The following is a 15,190-nucleotide window of genomic DNA, read 5'->3' on the forward strand; positions in this document are numbered from 1 at the left end:
GAGGAACAAAAGTTAATAGACCAGATTTCTGCCATGAGCTCTGTAAAATGATTTCAGAAAGTGGGGCAAACATTTGCCGCAAGTTGATAAAATATTTATGCAGTGGAGAGTTTTCCCATGTGCTTCCTGAGACACACACCAGTTAATTAATCTCTACCAATTAATCTTGTGTTAAACCAATCAAATTTCATCCATAACTGCACATGCATCAGAACATATGCTTTTGAGAGCTGAGTTTTAGAGTTACAGTTCCTGCTTTATTAACTCAAGAATCTGAAGTAATCTTAATACAGAATTGGAGCTGCTATTTACCATACTGGAAAGTGAACCTGTATTTATTACAGAAAGGAACAGATTTGTTCTCCCTTTCCCCCAGACTGCATCCACTGCCTGCATCTGAAGCATCCCTCCTTCCCTCCTCACTCCCTGTACATTTTGCCCGTTATGGGGAAACTGGTAGCTCCCACGGAACACATTTTGCTTTTGCAAATACCATAATGCAGAGATATTTTCTGGTTTTATAAATCTAGGCAATTCTCCTCCAAGAAAAAAAATCCAGAAGCCTCCTACACTAAATCTCATGTTTATGGATAGGCAATTTCAAGGCTAGTAAAGTTATAGGACAGTCATACTCAAAACTTCCGGTACAGACATGGTATTTTTTAAGTCTTCCAATCAAATAATTCTGTATCTGCAGAAGAGAATCATATTACTCATTTGCATATGAAAGATGGAGGGGAAGGAATATCTTCATGGCAACAAGAGCCATTCAAATTGGTTTAAAAGCTAAAATAGTTTTCAGAGTTACTGTCTGTATGGGTGTAATTACACACATGCAATCACTAAGACAGGAAAATAGAGAAGCTATTTTAACTCAATCACTAAGGAGAAGTCAAATTACTTTAGCAAATGAAGTGCTGGATTGTAGCTAAAATAAAAACCCTACTTTCCACCTTAAGACATGCCTGCATGGATCCTCATCAGTGAGGAAAGCCTCTGAACCACCCTGCAGGCCTCTCCGTGAGCAAATGGAGGAGAAAATGAAAGTGGGAGGACGCTGCTATCCTCTGCATAACAGGAGCACCATGTTTTGACAGTCAGCTCTGCACAGACCTGCCGACCTGGAAAAACTGAGGAAACTTGGGGTCCATCCCAGACTCTGATGGGAACATAGTTTTTTAGGCACAGATACTTCTGACTGTTCCCCTCTAAGTGATTTTCTATGTCATCCTCCTGCCTATCCTGGTCTATTAAGCAAAACCTTCTCACCTAGACAGACTCAATTCCACTTCAAGTCCTCTGGTTTTGTCCTTCTTTTTCCACAGTCACCCCAAACCCTTCAAACCCAAGCCCAATCTCTCCTGACTTGGTCACTGGGGTTGTTTCAGTGTGTCCCAGGCAGATCCAGACTTTCCTCATTCCTGGGTTTTTAACTCATTTGTATTTGAACCCGATTCCTTCCTGATGTCTCCTGTGAAGTCTCTGAGCACAGAAGATGTGGAAGACATGGACTTGGGTCCCCTCTCAGGTCTGCCATGGCTCTCAGTCATGCCAAGCAGGGAAAGCCCTGCTTTAGCCCCCAGCTGGAAAACACTGAGGACAGATGGAGTCTCTGGCAGCACAACAGCTCAACTGTAGCAAGCTACCAGTAAGCATATGCAACTTACACATTTTTCAAAAGCTTATTCACTTCACTCTCTTGGGGTTGATTTTCCACAGAAAAATCCTTGACACAGACTAGCACTGCCAAATTTTAAGGCCTGAGGGCACTAGAGCTTCTCAAATTTAGGTCGAACTTATTTTTATACAAACACAAGGCAATAAATCTTGCATTAGACTCACTTTCAGGAAAAAGAAGGAAAAAAAAAAGGATTATTTTGGCTTAAATTTCATACATATCTTTGATTTCCGAGCCCCTTCAGTTTAAAGCTGTTAGGGACAGTTTCAGGCCAAATATAAAGTTTGGCAAAGCTCTGAGCAACTGCAGACAAAGATTTAAAATCTTCTGATTGTGTCTCATTAGAGCAGGTGTGCTCAGAGCATCATCAACAGTGACTAACTTGGTTAAACTGCAAACACAGAATTCTTTCACCATTCCACTTTTGAGCAGTCAACATACATCTACAAAACCCTCTACCATTTCAGGGTTTTTTTTAAAGATACACAAAGTCAAACTAACTTCACCTTCACTTATGCTTTTTTTTTTCTTTTTCTCAAATTAAAATTTAAAGCTTGCTCAGATTTTCAATGGATATTTTATTTTTTCTCTTTTGACTTCAAATTAAACACAACAATTATTTACTTCATCTGCCAAGTTCTAAACTGTTCCAGTAATTTGCATCTGCGTACAACTATAAATAATTTAAACCTTTATGCCAGTGCATCATCTCTGATTCACCAAAACACACAGATTTACCAACACATTCAAATTTATCATCCATTCCTTTGCTGCAGACTACTGCCAAACACATTTAATAAAATACCTGGCACTGAACTTTCAAGCAGGCATGAGTAATATAGTGGTTCAGGCTCAGAACCAAAAAGCCAGCAGGCAGAACTGGGTTTTCAGTGGACCTGACCCAGGAACTTAAAAGCCCATTAAGAACAAATTATATTTTTAAAGTAGACATAAACACTCATCTGCAGCTGGGAAAAAAAAGCAAACCAACAATCTTTCATTGCATTCTGAGTATGATGCTTTTTCCAAAGGAAAAAAATAAGAGCTTGGCTCAAACTTATTTTGAGTACAGCAAAGAAGCACATGAAACTGTTGCTTCACTTTCTCAGAAAATGCAGTGAAGCAACAACCCTATTTCAAACTAAGTAAGTATATGATTAATTTTGCACTGCTCTACAGACTCTGGCAATCCTGTCATCCCCTTCTCTCGCTCTGGTTACTGCCAAGAGGTTATTCAGCCACTGCTTCCTTGCCCACTTGCTCCCTTCTATGCCAGCACGGCTGCTTTGGTTTAAGTCCCTCAACCTCCACTCCAGACAGGCATCCTCTTCCCTTCCCAGCAACCCTGCCTTGCTCTGGTGGTCTGGGCTGCTTTGCTTCCTGACATTTCCTCCAGCATTTTTTTCCAAGTTCTCTCCCTTTTCTCATCCTTTATCCACTACTGTCTCTCAGAGCACATTTCCTATATCGTGATTTCATCGCATACTTATAACTTCAGTTGTCATGTCTACCATATAGATACGCCTTTACATGAGTGTCCCACAAGTATGAACTCTGTCACATCACTAGATGATGTTCAGGAGAACTGAACCATGGAGGCTCAGGAATGCCAATCCATCCCAGAGCCAGGTCTAAGCTACCAAAGTCCAGCTGTGATCCCCCTCCTCCGTAACTGTTTTGGCTACTTCTCGCCTTGTGAACATGTCTCTACTGCTCAAACTGTGCTGAGATGAGCAGCCTCCTCTCACATGCACTGTGGCAAATGCTAATTCAAACCACTGTCTGTTCCCTTGTGTCCTAAAATTAGGACACATGTCCAGGACTTGAGCACTACACAAACACTACAAAAAAAAAAAAAAAAAAAAAAGGAAAAGAATGAACAGAAAATAAAAATAGCTTTCTGAATTAAAAAAAAAAATTCTGTTTCATCTGTACTATCTATATTTTAGTAATCTAAACATTCCCTTGAAACTCAAAAAATACGTATGAATCCGTGCCAAGCCTGCTAACAAATCCTACTGTTTCCCTCATTAAAAACCTATTGTTTGAATCAGCTCTACACTAAGGACCTAGTACAAAATACGAAAGTGAAGAGCCGATTACAAACTTTATGATCTGCGTAACTGAGAAGGTCACTGGTACAGAAGTCAAATACAGATTTACAGATTGTTTCTTCATAGCAAAAGCACAGTCACTGGAAAAGACACTTAGAGCGAGACAACTCATTCAATGGGAAAAAGAGCACTCATTATTCTGACTAGCTTTCATAATTGCAAGGAGAAAAGTGAACAAAATATTTGATATCAGAAGGTTCACAATAAGGATGTGAAGATTTCAAGCTGTAGTTCCAGTATCTTCTACCTTTGAAACAAAGCCTCTTCCCTTAACTGTGTAGTGATTTGGACAGAGATGACATCAAGAAAGTTTTCTCGCTGCCTGGAGAGGGAGGGGGCAGATGGACCTACATTTCAAGGTTAGGTTTCGTTATACCATATCAAGGCCTATCAAAACATGGCCCATCAAAACATGTCGGTCATTTCTATCTCCCACATCCTCAGGAAAGGGTTAATCAGCATTGCTCCACCACTGTATTAGCTCACATCTGCTGTGGTCAAACACTTCATTATCTGTGCTGGCAATATGGGATGTAGCTCCACAGAAATGGAAAATTTCTCATCTTGTGGCCAAGTTACGGAAACAATACTGAAACATAGGTCTCAACAGCTTTTTTTTTTAACTTTTTATTTTTATTTTTAAAGGTCTCTACTAGGATAACATCTAGCAGTGATTAAACATTGAGAACTCCCACTTCGTGATGGAGCCACTTGAAGTCTAGATCCACTCAACTCCCCAAACTGCAAATCTGGCTACTTATAGCTCAAATGCACACTTTGTTATCACATGTCTTAACTATTTAACAAGAAACCAAGTCACGAATTATGATGAAAAACCCTAACACCTGCTATTTTGAAGATGCACTGCAAATCTCTCTCAAAAATTAAAAAAAAAAAAAAGAAAAAAGAAAAAGGTGAAGCTTGCTAACTTGCATTTCAGTATTACACAATACATTCTAGGTCTTTTTGGTCAGTACTGTTCTACAGCGTATTACTTGCCTTCGTAACTATTTGCTCACAACTTCTAATAAACTATTCACCCACAGAGTGAGACGTTGGCTACTGACTACACAAATATAAAATTTTGACATCTCCTTAGAAGCATTTTTTTTGGTTTACCTGAATTTGTCTCCTCAGCAGAAATCCAGTTTCCTTCCTGCGCTAATTCTTTTAAGAGTCTCCTACGCATTTGTCTTTTTTCCCTCAGCACATTTTTGAAGTTGTTGATGCATTTGTTCAGGTAGATGGTCTCTGCGCACACCTTGTCAAGGCTCATGGGTCTGCACTCCTTTGCTGGCTCAGGTAGAGAGTTCACATCTCCAAGGTCTTCAGGAGGTAAGCACTGCCCAGCAGGGATTTCACTGTCAGATGATGGTATCAAGCTGGAAACAGGAGGCTCATGTGGAACAGAGGAAAGACTGGAAGGAACAAACTGCATCTGAGCACATGCTTCACTGTTGACAGCTGTATTTGCCTGGCTCTCGGAGGACTGACTAGGAGGGGTTTCTGCAAAGTTGTCAGAGCTGCCACACATACCTGAACTGGTCAGCATAAGCGTATTGTCATCATCCATCTGTAAGCCACTATCATTTTCCAAAAGGATTTCAGAATCGCTTGTCTCCAGTTTGTGAAACACCACCTGTAGAGCAGACCTGAAGTGATTAATAGCTTTCCCAAGCTTATTAGTGTAAAACTTCATGTCTACAAGATCAATGTTATCCCGGGAATGGTCAAGGAAGTACTGGGAGTTTTCCAGGACATCCCTAAAGACCTGATCAGTTGGATCTTGATCATTCAGGTCCATTTGGATCATATCTTTCAAGCTGTCACTACTATCAGCCATTTCATCTGTTGTATGATCATAGCTAATGGTTGTCACCCCACTAGAGACATCTTCTCTTTGAACATCAACTTTCTCCACACTGGTAAATTTGCATGGGGTATCAGAGTCTATTTCAATTTCTTCTGTGGTTATCCCCTCACCTTTATCTAGAAGCGAAGAACAATTCCCAGTGACGCTTTCAGTGTCAAGCTTGTGCTCACTACCATTGCTTGAAGCACACAACTGGCTTGCATGGCCCAAAGAGTCAGATGAGCAGCAGTAACTTCCATCACCCGATTTGGCCAAATTGGTTACCTGCAGATTTTGTAGAGGTTCATGAAGGGCCTGGTGAACATCACTGTCATCTGAAGGCTCCTCACTGCAGCTTATTGTTTGTGCTTCCTTCCCAGTTTCAGGTAGCGAATTGCTTTTCTTAGTCAAGGTTGACTTCTGCACAGAATCAAGTCTCTCTCCTATGCACTGTGTTTTCCTGCTCGTGCTTTTATACTTAACCTGGCATGAGTTTGTTCGAAGGTGCCCAACTGCATCAGTTCTCTGAGCTGCATCAGGATTCACTGAGTTGCGATGATTTTTCTTGAAGCCAGACTGCGAAGAGACTGAATCTGTTTTGCGGCCCCTCTGGCCATTCTGCTGCCTCTGGTCTTCACTGGTAGCAATCCGGACCCCTGAGCTTTGCAGAAGGATAGACTTCTGTAAAATAAAGTCTCTCTGTTCACAATTGACAAGTTTCACAACTGCTGGTCTTGGCATTAATGGCTTGCCTGTACCAATATCTGATCTATAAGCATCTTTTATATACTTACTGCACTGAATACCATTGAAACAGTGATATTCAGACAAGAAGCTGTAGATAAGCTCTACTGTGTTTTCACCATCTTTTTCTGGGATGCCATAAAAATATAATACTGGTTCTTCCTTGTGTACCTCTCTGCTTGGCTCTCGAGCATGCGTACCCTGGGTTTTGCCAGTAGAACCACCTTGCAGGCCTTCTATCTCACTCAAGACCGTATCCACACAGCTGGAGACTTCATCCACAGAGCCTTTTATCAAGGTGAGGTGCTGCCGGAGCTCTGCAATCTCTGTCTGGATACGACTTATTCCCTGGAGCTCTTTGACAATGTAATCAACCACATCAGCTGAGCGATCTCTTGATTGTCGTCTATGACTCTTGTATGCAGTGGGCTTTTCCTGGGGAAAGCACCCCTGCCTTTCAGCTACCTCCCTCCAGCTCATGGTAATGCTCAGGGAAGAAAGGTCCTGCCCCTCAGACACTCTGCCCTTTCTCTCAGAAGAGGTCTGCATCGTACCATCGGAAGAGTTTCCCTGCAAGTCCTTCTTGTTCTGTTGAACTGAGCATGGTATTTTTACATAGCCATCCCAGTTCAGTTCCACCTCACCAACACACACTTCACTCACTCCCTTGGAATTACGTCCTCCATCCTGATGAAAGTCCCCTCCAGCAGTGGAAAATTCAGTGCTTGCGGAGCTCCTCTTTATTCCACAAACAAACATGTCCGTTTCGATCTCCACTGGAGAGAGCTGGCAGTGATGAGCATGGTTTGGATTCTCATCTACCTGGCCTTGAAGAAACCTCTTCATTTTGTCCCACAGAAACAAATGGAGTTTTTGCTTCCGGAATTGCTTCCTGCCCCACAGTTTTACAACAGGTTTTCTGTGCAGAAGCGCAATTTCATTTTCTTGCTTTTTCAATCTACTTCTACCAAACATGATCAGCAGCTGCACCTGTGTTTCTCATAGTGCTACAAGCTGCACAAGCACACATCAATCACTTCCCAATGCACAACTCACATCCAGTTTTTATTCTGTCACGAAGCAGCTACCAAAAGAGGGGAAAAAACGTTACAGTTTGGTTCAGATAGAAATAGCCAAAGTAACTTAAGCAGCAGAATAAAAAAAACCAGCATCGACATACAAGCAGACAGAAAGAGGATGTGCTATTTAAAGTGTACAGACATCATCTTGGTTTTGGCCACCTCCCCGGATCAGGTCTGTCTTCGTCAAAATCAGTATTCCTTGCTCCCTCTTCTATGCAAGAAAGTAAAAAAAACAAAACAAAACAAAACGAAAACCAAGAGCAGTTCTGTGGCCATTCCCTTTTTCTACCAGGTTTGCAAATTACTCTAAGCTGAGCTCCTGGCACTGTGTGATTTAATTACCCTTCTGAATACAGAATTCTGACAATTATCAGGGATTCTATCCCTGCACATTTCCTTTCAAGTCCACAATCTTCATCCTTTTCTTGCTTCAAACCAAAGCAGAAATCAAGTTTAATTTGGCACAGCACCAGCTATCCCACAAGAATTGCACAAAGTGATGTAAAGTGGCAGGAAGACTGGATGACAGACTTTAAGTGTAAAACCTTTTTGCTATTTTAATATTTTAATCTTAATATTTTGCTACCAAACACTAAAAAAAACCCAAAACCTCAAAGCTTACAAGCTAACCTGCAGTTAAATATGCCACACTCAGCATATGTACAAACAGGCTGAACTGACAGCATGAAGATTCTGCACGTCACTTCTACTCCAACCCTCAAGATTTTGCAGTGGATCAGTCTCCCGATTTAAATCCCCTCTGTAAAGAGCAAAATAAAAAAAAAAAAAAACAAACCCAAAAACCTATGTTAACTACTTAAAACTTTCATGTGTCTTCACAGCTGTACTTACTAAGCAACATAAAGTCAGCTTTTTCCTCCAGACGGTAAGGCAGACAGAGACCCATCCAGAGGTCCTCCTGGAGCCAAGTGACTGGAGAATGCCAATGTCTTTGATGATTCAATTTGGACTTGCTGCTGAAGCACATATTCTTTTTCACATTCTTGTTTGATTTAAGACCCGTAGTAACTGACTTTCATTTTTATGACTACCTAGTTCTAAAAAACGTTTTTTTTAAGCTCCACAATGCACAAACATAATTATCACACACAACTTTCAGCTTAATTTGTATGTTGTCAAGTGCATCCAGCTTTGCACAGGAAAGTTTTCTGCCATGTTAAAAGGAATAGTAAGAGGGTTTCTAACCTTGTTTTTGGTTTAGCTGTTTTAAGGCTAATGTGTTACAGTTCATACCAAGATGGTTTTTGCTGCTGCATTTGCACCTTCTTTGAGGTCTGGTAATCTTGGCTCTCCTAACATGGTCTTTGCAACCCTGAAGTCTTCTGCAGGGAGAGTCACATGTTGTCCCAGCAGCACCCACTGGAGAATGCTGGCCCAGGTACTGAGCCCAAATATTTCATGCTCTCATGCTAAGCAGAGGACTGAACACCACAATAGGTCTGTTTGCATTCGATTGAGGCCTTGATCTAGGGCCCAACAAAGTGGGGCAAAGTGAGGCCGCTCACTCAGCGCATTTTCACTGCCCAAGGGCCAGCTCCAGAGCTCACAGAAGCTTTCACCTGGTGCTTCTTTCAGACTTGATACAACAATTCCCTTTTTCAAAGCATTAACTCAAAGTTTCTACACCTGTACTGATCACAAGCTGCTGCAGTGCAGAACCCCTCCATAACACATCCTCCAGCTCCACTTGACAGCCATTTATACTACCATCAGTATTTCTCTGTTAGTGAGCATTTTCATTCCAGTGACTATCTTGGTTTCATTTTTGTTGTTTCACTTTGGGGGCAAGGAAGGAGAGAGCAGGTTTTGATCTGGAGGAAGCAGCATTTGCAAATACCAACCTCTATAATCAGAGCTAATTAATACGCTATAACAGAAGCTGCATCTGTGCTTCAGGTTTAAGCCACATCATCCAGCATGTCAGCTGAACTTCCATACCAAAGGCAATACCTGCCCTTGTGTAGGCTAAACAAATCCCCTGTTACATTGGTTGTCAGCTTGTTAAAGAAAAGAAGTTTTAATTTTATAGAATTTTAAGGCCATCGGTCCATAAAGATCAGGTTTCCTTTTTCAGGTTCTTTCCTTTCTTATCTAACTACTCCCTCATGGAACATGGTTGACCTAAGAAATATTTGCTCAGACTCTCTTCTTCCACCACTGACACAGTTTACTTTTCACTTGAGTGGCTAACTGATATTTAACACCAGAAAAACACTGTTGCATCAATATTAAGAAACGAACCCTCAGAGAGCAAGTACCTGAATTCAATGGCAGCCAAGAAGAAGAGCTCTACAGTTATGGCTCCCTACACATGCTGCTTGAGGGTAGCACACAGAGATGCTCATTTCAAATATTTTCCAGCAAATCGAACCTCAAGCGCTAAGAGAAAAGCCTACACGTGCTTGTGCAAGGATTGCCTCAGAAAACTCAATGTTCATCATACTTCCTTCCACACGCAGCTTTCAAGGCACCAGAGGGGCTTAATGATCATTTTAGTTTAAAAAAAGAAATAAATTCAAGCTGGACTTCACTCTCATTTTCTTTGTATGCTGCAACACTCAACAGCAGCAGCTTGTTACGGAGAACACTTTTTCCTGCTGAACACTTACTTGCAGGACAGCAGCCATTCCAAAGCAGGCAGCTCAGTGCAAACACTACAATGCTGTCATTTTTATTTATATATATAGTGTTTATGATATATATATGTGTATGTATGTATATGTATATATAGATACACAGAAATACTAATTTCATCAGAGATTTTCAGAAAAACATCTTTTATTTCAAATACCAGCAATACCTTTCCAGCTTGCCCCAAGAAGGACAGAAACTGTTTCCTCCCAGGCTGGGAACAAAGCCTGAGCAGAACATGAGGATGGCAGCTCTGGCTCAGAGGGAAGCCTCTCTACCTCTCCCTACAGTAGGTGGAAGTAAACGGAAATCTCCGTTTCCACCAAAGAGCAAATCACTGCCCACTTACAAGAATGCCAAGAGGCAGGTAAGAAAATCGACCTCTTTGCACCTCTCCCACAGGCTTCCTCCCTCTATTCCCTGCCTTATGCCACCCCAGACCCACACTCAGACCTGGAGCTCTGGGTATTTGCCCACTTCATCCTGTGGGCTGGCCCCACTGTGCCTCTGCACCTCCTGCCAGGGTCTTTCACTCCTCTCCACCCAGGGTTGTGTGTGTGCTCCTGTGCCCTTCCACTGCTCCAGACTAGGTGCTCTGCAGTCACTTGTCTCCTATAAAGATCCCTTATTCCTCTAATTTTGCCTGTATTAGGGTCATGCTTCTTCGTAGCACAAACAGGAAAGTGACAATGAACGTTAATACAGGTTCAGCCAGGAGGGGGGATGGGGGGGGAATTAAAAAAATCTGATCTGGATGCAAATCCTACTTCCCTTCCAGAATCACTCCAGGAGTCACATTAACACATAACAAGAAATCAAGTCTTCAGAGAAAGAGTATTTGCATCTGGTATCCTGCCAGATACTCCGAGCCCTCATTGACTATACAAGCTTTGTTCTGACTGCTTTTTTAGCAGGCATTTCTCTCCAGGAGAACTCCATGCTCAGTTCAGCACAGCTGTCTCTGAGTGTGCAGACTGAAGAGCAGCATGCCCAGGTACTACCATTTCTACATTCCCCAACTTCCCAAAAGGAAGCCAGGCTCAAGCTAAGCAGGAGGAAAACATCACTGGTTTTACTTGGGGATGTTTGGGTTGTTTTGCTATTCCCGTGAAGACAAAACCGTCATATTAAGATTTTAAACAGGGGAAAGAGATGAACTACCACAAACACTGCACAGCTTATTACCTTGTCACTGGGCACACTTCCGAAATATCTTTGTAATACATGAGTAACAGTTACTTTTCCTCCTGACACATGGATTTGCGATGACAACAGGAGCAAAAGCATGGCACACCAGCACCAATGAGTGAGAAAAAAGAACATGAGAAATCCCATGAAGGAATAAAATGCAATTATGAGTTCTCCGCTAATCAGCTGGCGATCAGCCGTACCTCACACTTAACAGTACTCTGGGGAAGGTCAGGCTCTCACCAGAGAGAGGAGAGCTGGCTGCAACCCACCCTGAGCAGCATCTTCACTTCTGTGAGCCACTGGACAAATGTGGTTCAAAACAAAGGCAGCATTGCAGTGCCTTCAGCACTGCCCCACACAGCAGTGAACTGGCTGCAGTCAAGTGGAAGAATAGGGAGTGAGAGCACAATGCCTACGTCCATTAAACCTCTGCTAAAATGAGGTAGGTTCATCTGGCTATCTGGTTTTCATCACACTAAGGGAAACACTGAGGCACCTTTATCTCACACCATCATGTCAGAACGTGCTGATACCCCAGGGTAGATGTAATGTTCAGAGTTACCAGCAGAGACATATAAAAAAAATTAATTATGATCAAAAAACATTGCACAGCAGCCTCTCTGGCTATCAACTCATGCCACCATGGCATTGAGTGAAGTCTTTCAGATTAGATTATATTTACAGTATCTTCCACAAAGTGGTATTGCATTACCTGTACTAGCAATTATATTAGGAAAAGCAATAAAATGACTGATAAATGGTCTTGCCACTTTATAAAGAACCATTTAGACATGAAGAATACCAATAACTAAAATGCAGGACATTCTGGGAAAAAAAGGTTTTGGCATTAACAAGACAAAGAAATCATGGCTAATGCTGCCATAGCAACATCACCCCAGCACTCTGCATGCTGAAACATCAACTCTTCCTGGGTATATTACAGCATTTTTAAACACATTAATTTAATTGCTGAAAGAATCCTAACAAGGCTTGACAGAGATATGAAGGGTTACCACCAGCTTTGCTAATGTATGACATCTGGAGGTGAGCATGCAATTTTCTAATTAACATGATAAGATTTAATGTTGGGTTGGATCATACCTAAACATGGCATTATTGCTTGCTTCTGAGAATGTGTCTCTTTTCAAGCCTTCTCCTGATAATTAACAAAACCTCTTAACTTTTGAGTCCTAGCATGAATGATCAGAACAAGAAGGTACTGAGCTGAGCGATCCTGGGTGAAGACCAGCAGGACTGGAGAACAATACTCTTGAAAAATGTGTTCACCTCAGGACATTTCAGCTGAAAGTAAGGTGCTGAAGAGACACATGGCACTTCACAGTGGATTAAAGAGGAAATACATCCATACCATTGAAAAGATGGTAGTTACAAAAGGATGAATATTATTTTAAAAACAAAACAATGTGAGCAAAGAAACTATTACACGTCCCTTGGTAACCCTTTCACAGTCCCTTTGCAGCCAAGCCTCAATCTAGGTTCTTGTTCAGGAATTACTGCACGAGCTGTGAAACCACATCCCAGCCCTGCTTATAGAACCTTCTGAAATTTTAAAGCACTTCCAATGATGTTTTCTGGGTTTCACCTGTACCTACAGGTTTGTTTCAATAACACTGCGCAAAAACTGTCAGAACACTTCAATGCAGACGTCAATGGTAGCCAGCCTTCCCACCTGTCATATTTTACAAAAAACACACTTGACATCTATCCAGAGCAGTTTGATAGATGTGACAAAAGGTCAGGTTTGGCCAGTCAAGTCACCCTCATGGTGGAAAACTGATCCAGGGAACACTACATATTGGCCAAATAAATTACAAGGTTCTGCACCTCCCAAATGGCAGTTATTTCTTACCTTCTACACAAGGCCATTCAACTGAGGCAAAAAACACCTCTGAATAACGTTTTGCTCTACCAGCAAGTTACCAGTGTAGCTACAAAGTGAAGGAACAGTAAAAAATCACTAAGTATGAGAGTGAAACACCCACTGAAGTGTTGCGAGGGCATTCACCAGCGTAAAAAATTCTGTTGCGAAACAGCATGAAATCAAATTCATGTAATTAAAGAGCATCACTATGTAGTAGAAGAAGGAGATAGCACACCATGGTTTGGCTCCTTAATACTCCTTAATACAAATGTAGGGGGGACCACAAAAGTTGCTAAGTGTGTCTCAGCTTTCTGTAAAATGGGACTGATGTCGGTCATCCACCTGGCATCAACTACTGTGAGCACAGACCGAGAGGTATTGAGATGTTCAGGCCTTTTTAGTCCAGCTGTCTTAGGAGCCCGCCAAGAGCACCTCGGCACGAGGCAGCCCTGTCATTCTTCGAGACATGCTCATTCCCTCTGCAGCCACATCTCTTACCACAGCTTTTTCTGCAAACTAAAAGCAGCAGTGGTTGGCACAGCGATGCACGGGTTGCAGTAACAAATGAGATCTGTGATTACCTGGCGGCCAAGAAAAAGCAGCATCCAGAGGCAGAAATAGGGGTTGTCCCCGAGTGCACGGGGAAGCACAGGCTGGAAGCTGCCGACCACAGAAGTGCAAGGCTCATGCCCAGCCAGCAGCAAGCTAAGTCTAAGGCACCTACCTAGTTCTGAGACCATCCCATGCTGAGAAAAAGACAAAAAGGATAACTGACTACTAAAAAAAGAAATCACAACTGCTTCTGTTGTTCTTATGTAAAGTTACTTCACTCCTTAGGAGTAAATACAAAACCGGAACAGCAGCTATCAGCAGTTTAAGAGCAAACTGAGAAGCAATTAAGTTCAGCAGCCCCCTTATTTCCAGAGCACACAGGTTTTGTACACAGCTGTATCAATCAGTAAATGGTTTACCAATGACAACCTAAAGCACTAGTTGTTCCTTAAAACAGATTTTCCCCAAACCAGGGTCCTAAGGACCAAGTATTGTATTGAATAGATGAGCCAGGAGCAAGAACCAACTTTTTGGTTAAAGGAAACAGCATCAAGAACTGAAACACAAGTACTGGAGCATGCTGACAAATTGGCTGGCTTTGGGATCAGAACTGTAGAAATGTCTGCTAGGCTTTAGGGAAAGGTTTCTGATTATTCAGCTACCTCTAACCAGAGAGCAGACAGACAGGACTGCCAGTACAAGCCCAACACTTCTGGTTTAAGTAAGGTTTGTGTGCACCATTAAGAAAACGTGGAAGGATGCTAAGAGCTCTGCCTAGACTAACAGAAACAGAACATGCTGTACCTGTCCTCTACTTGTAATCCAATTTATAACCCAGTTCTGAAGCAACAGGGTGAACTCTCCAAGTGCTGCATTTCTGACAAGAACGACCAGGAAACACTCATCCCTAAAAATTTTCTCAAAACTCTGATTACTTATTGAGGAGGTCTGGAGTGGGTTTTCCAGGTAACAGTGCCTCAGCTCACAGGGACACTCAGGTAGGGGAGGGACAGGCAGCACTCACCAACCCAGGGTGACAAATTAGGAGATCCAGCTTCTGTTGTCAGGGCAGTGCTAGCACAGCTGCAGTACAGACTGGTGCTACATGATCTTGCTCACTGTTTCTGGCCTGCCCTGCACTCCTTTACAGCAGGCACTCAGAAGCATTCAGCCAGGCTGGGTGAAGGTAACGTAGGCAGCTGATGGAATAATTAGGGTTTTCCAGCTCATGCTGCTAAACTGCAGCACTCGGCAACTAAAATCCTCCTGGGCTAAAACTGCAGCTTTACTTCTATATGCTTTCTTTTTCATCTTGAGGACAGAAGACCTTAGCATTCTGTATTAAGTCTTGATGTTTATCCCCCAAAGGCTCGCTCCATTAGCAAAAGAAAGCTGCCCATATAAAAGGAATGAAAACTGAGAAGATATCTGAAAGAGTCACAC

The 15,190-nt window shown here is 42.2% G+C and overlaps 1 protein-coding gene across 13 annotated transcripts in view; it reads right to left on the reverse strand.

Annotated features, from left to right (window-relative positions):
* UNC13B (unc-13 homolog B) overlaps positions 1 to 15,190 on the reverse strand; it is a 223,055-nt gene that overhangs the window by 98,506 nt on the left and 109,359 nt on the right. The window contains exon 1 of one of the 13 annotated variants that reach the window (XM_052776335.1): positions 4,912 to 7,428. The exons of the other annotated variants lie outside the window; for them this stretch is intronic. Coding sequence (XP_052632295.1) covers positions 4,912 to 7,363 — 2,452 coding nt within the window. The 5' untranslated portion in view covers positions 7,364 to 7,428. Of the gene's footprint in view, positions 1 to 4,911; positions 7,429 to 15,190 lie in introns of those variants that run through there. 13 annotated transcript variants of the gene reach the window in all.

Source organism: Harpia harpyja, chromosome Z, assembly GCF_026419915.1.
Source record: "Harpia harpyja isolate bHarHar1 chromosome Z, bHarHar1 primary haplotype, whole genome shotgun sequence".
NCBI classification, from domain to species: domain Eukaryota; kingdom Metazoa; phylum Chordata; class Aves; order Accipitriformes; family Accipitridae; genus Harpia; species Harpia harpyja.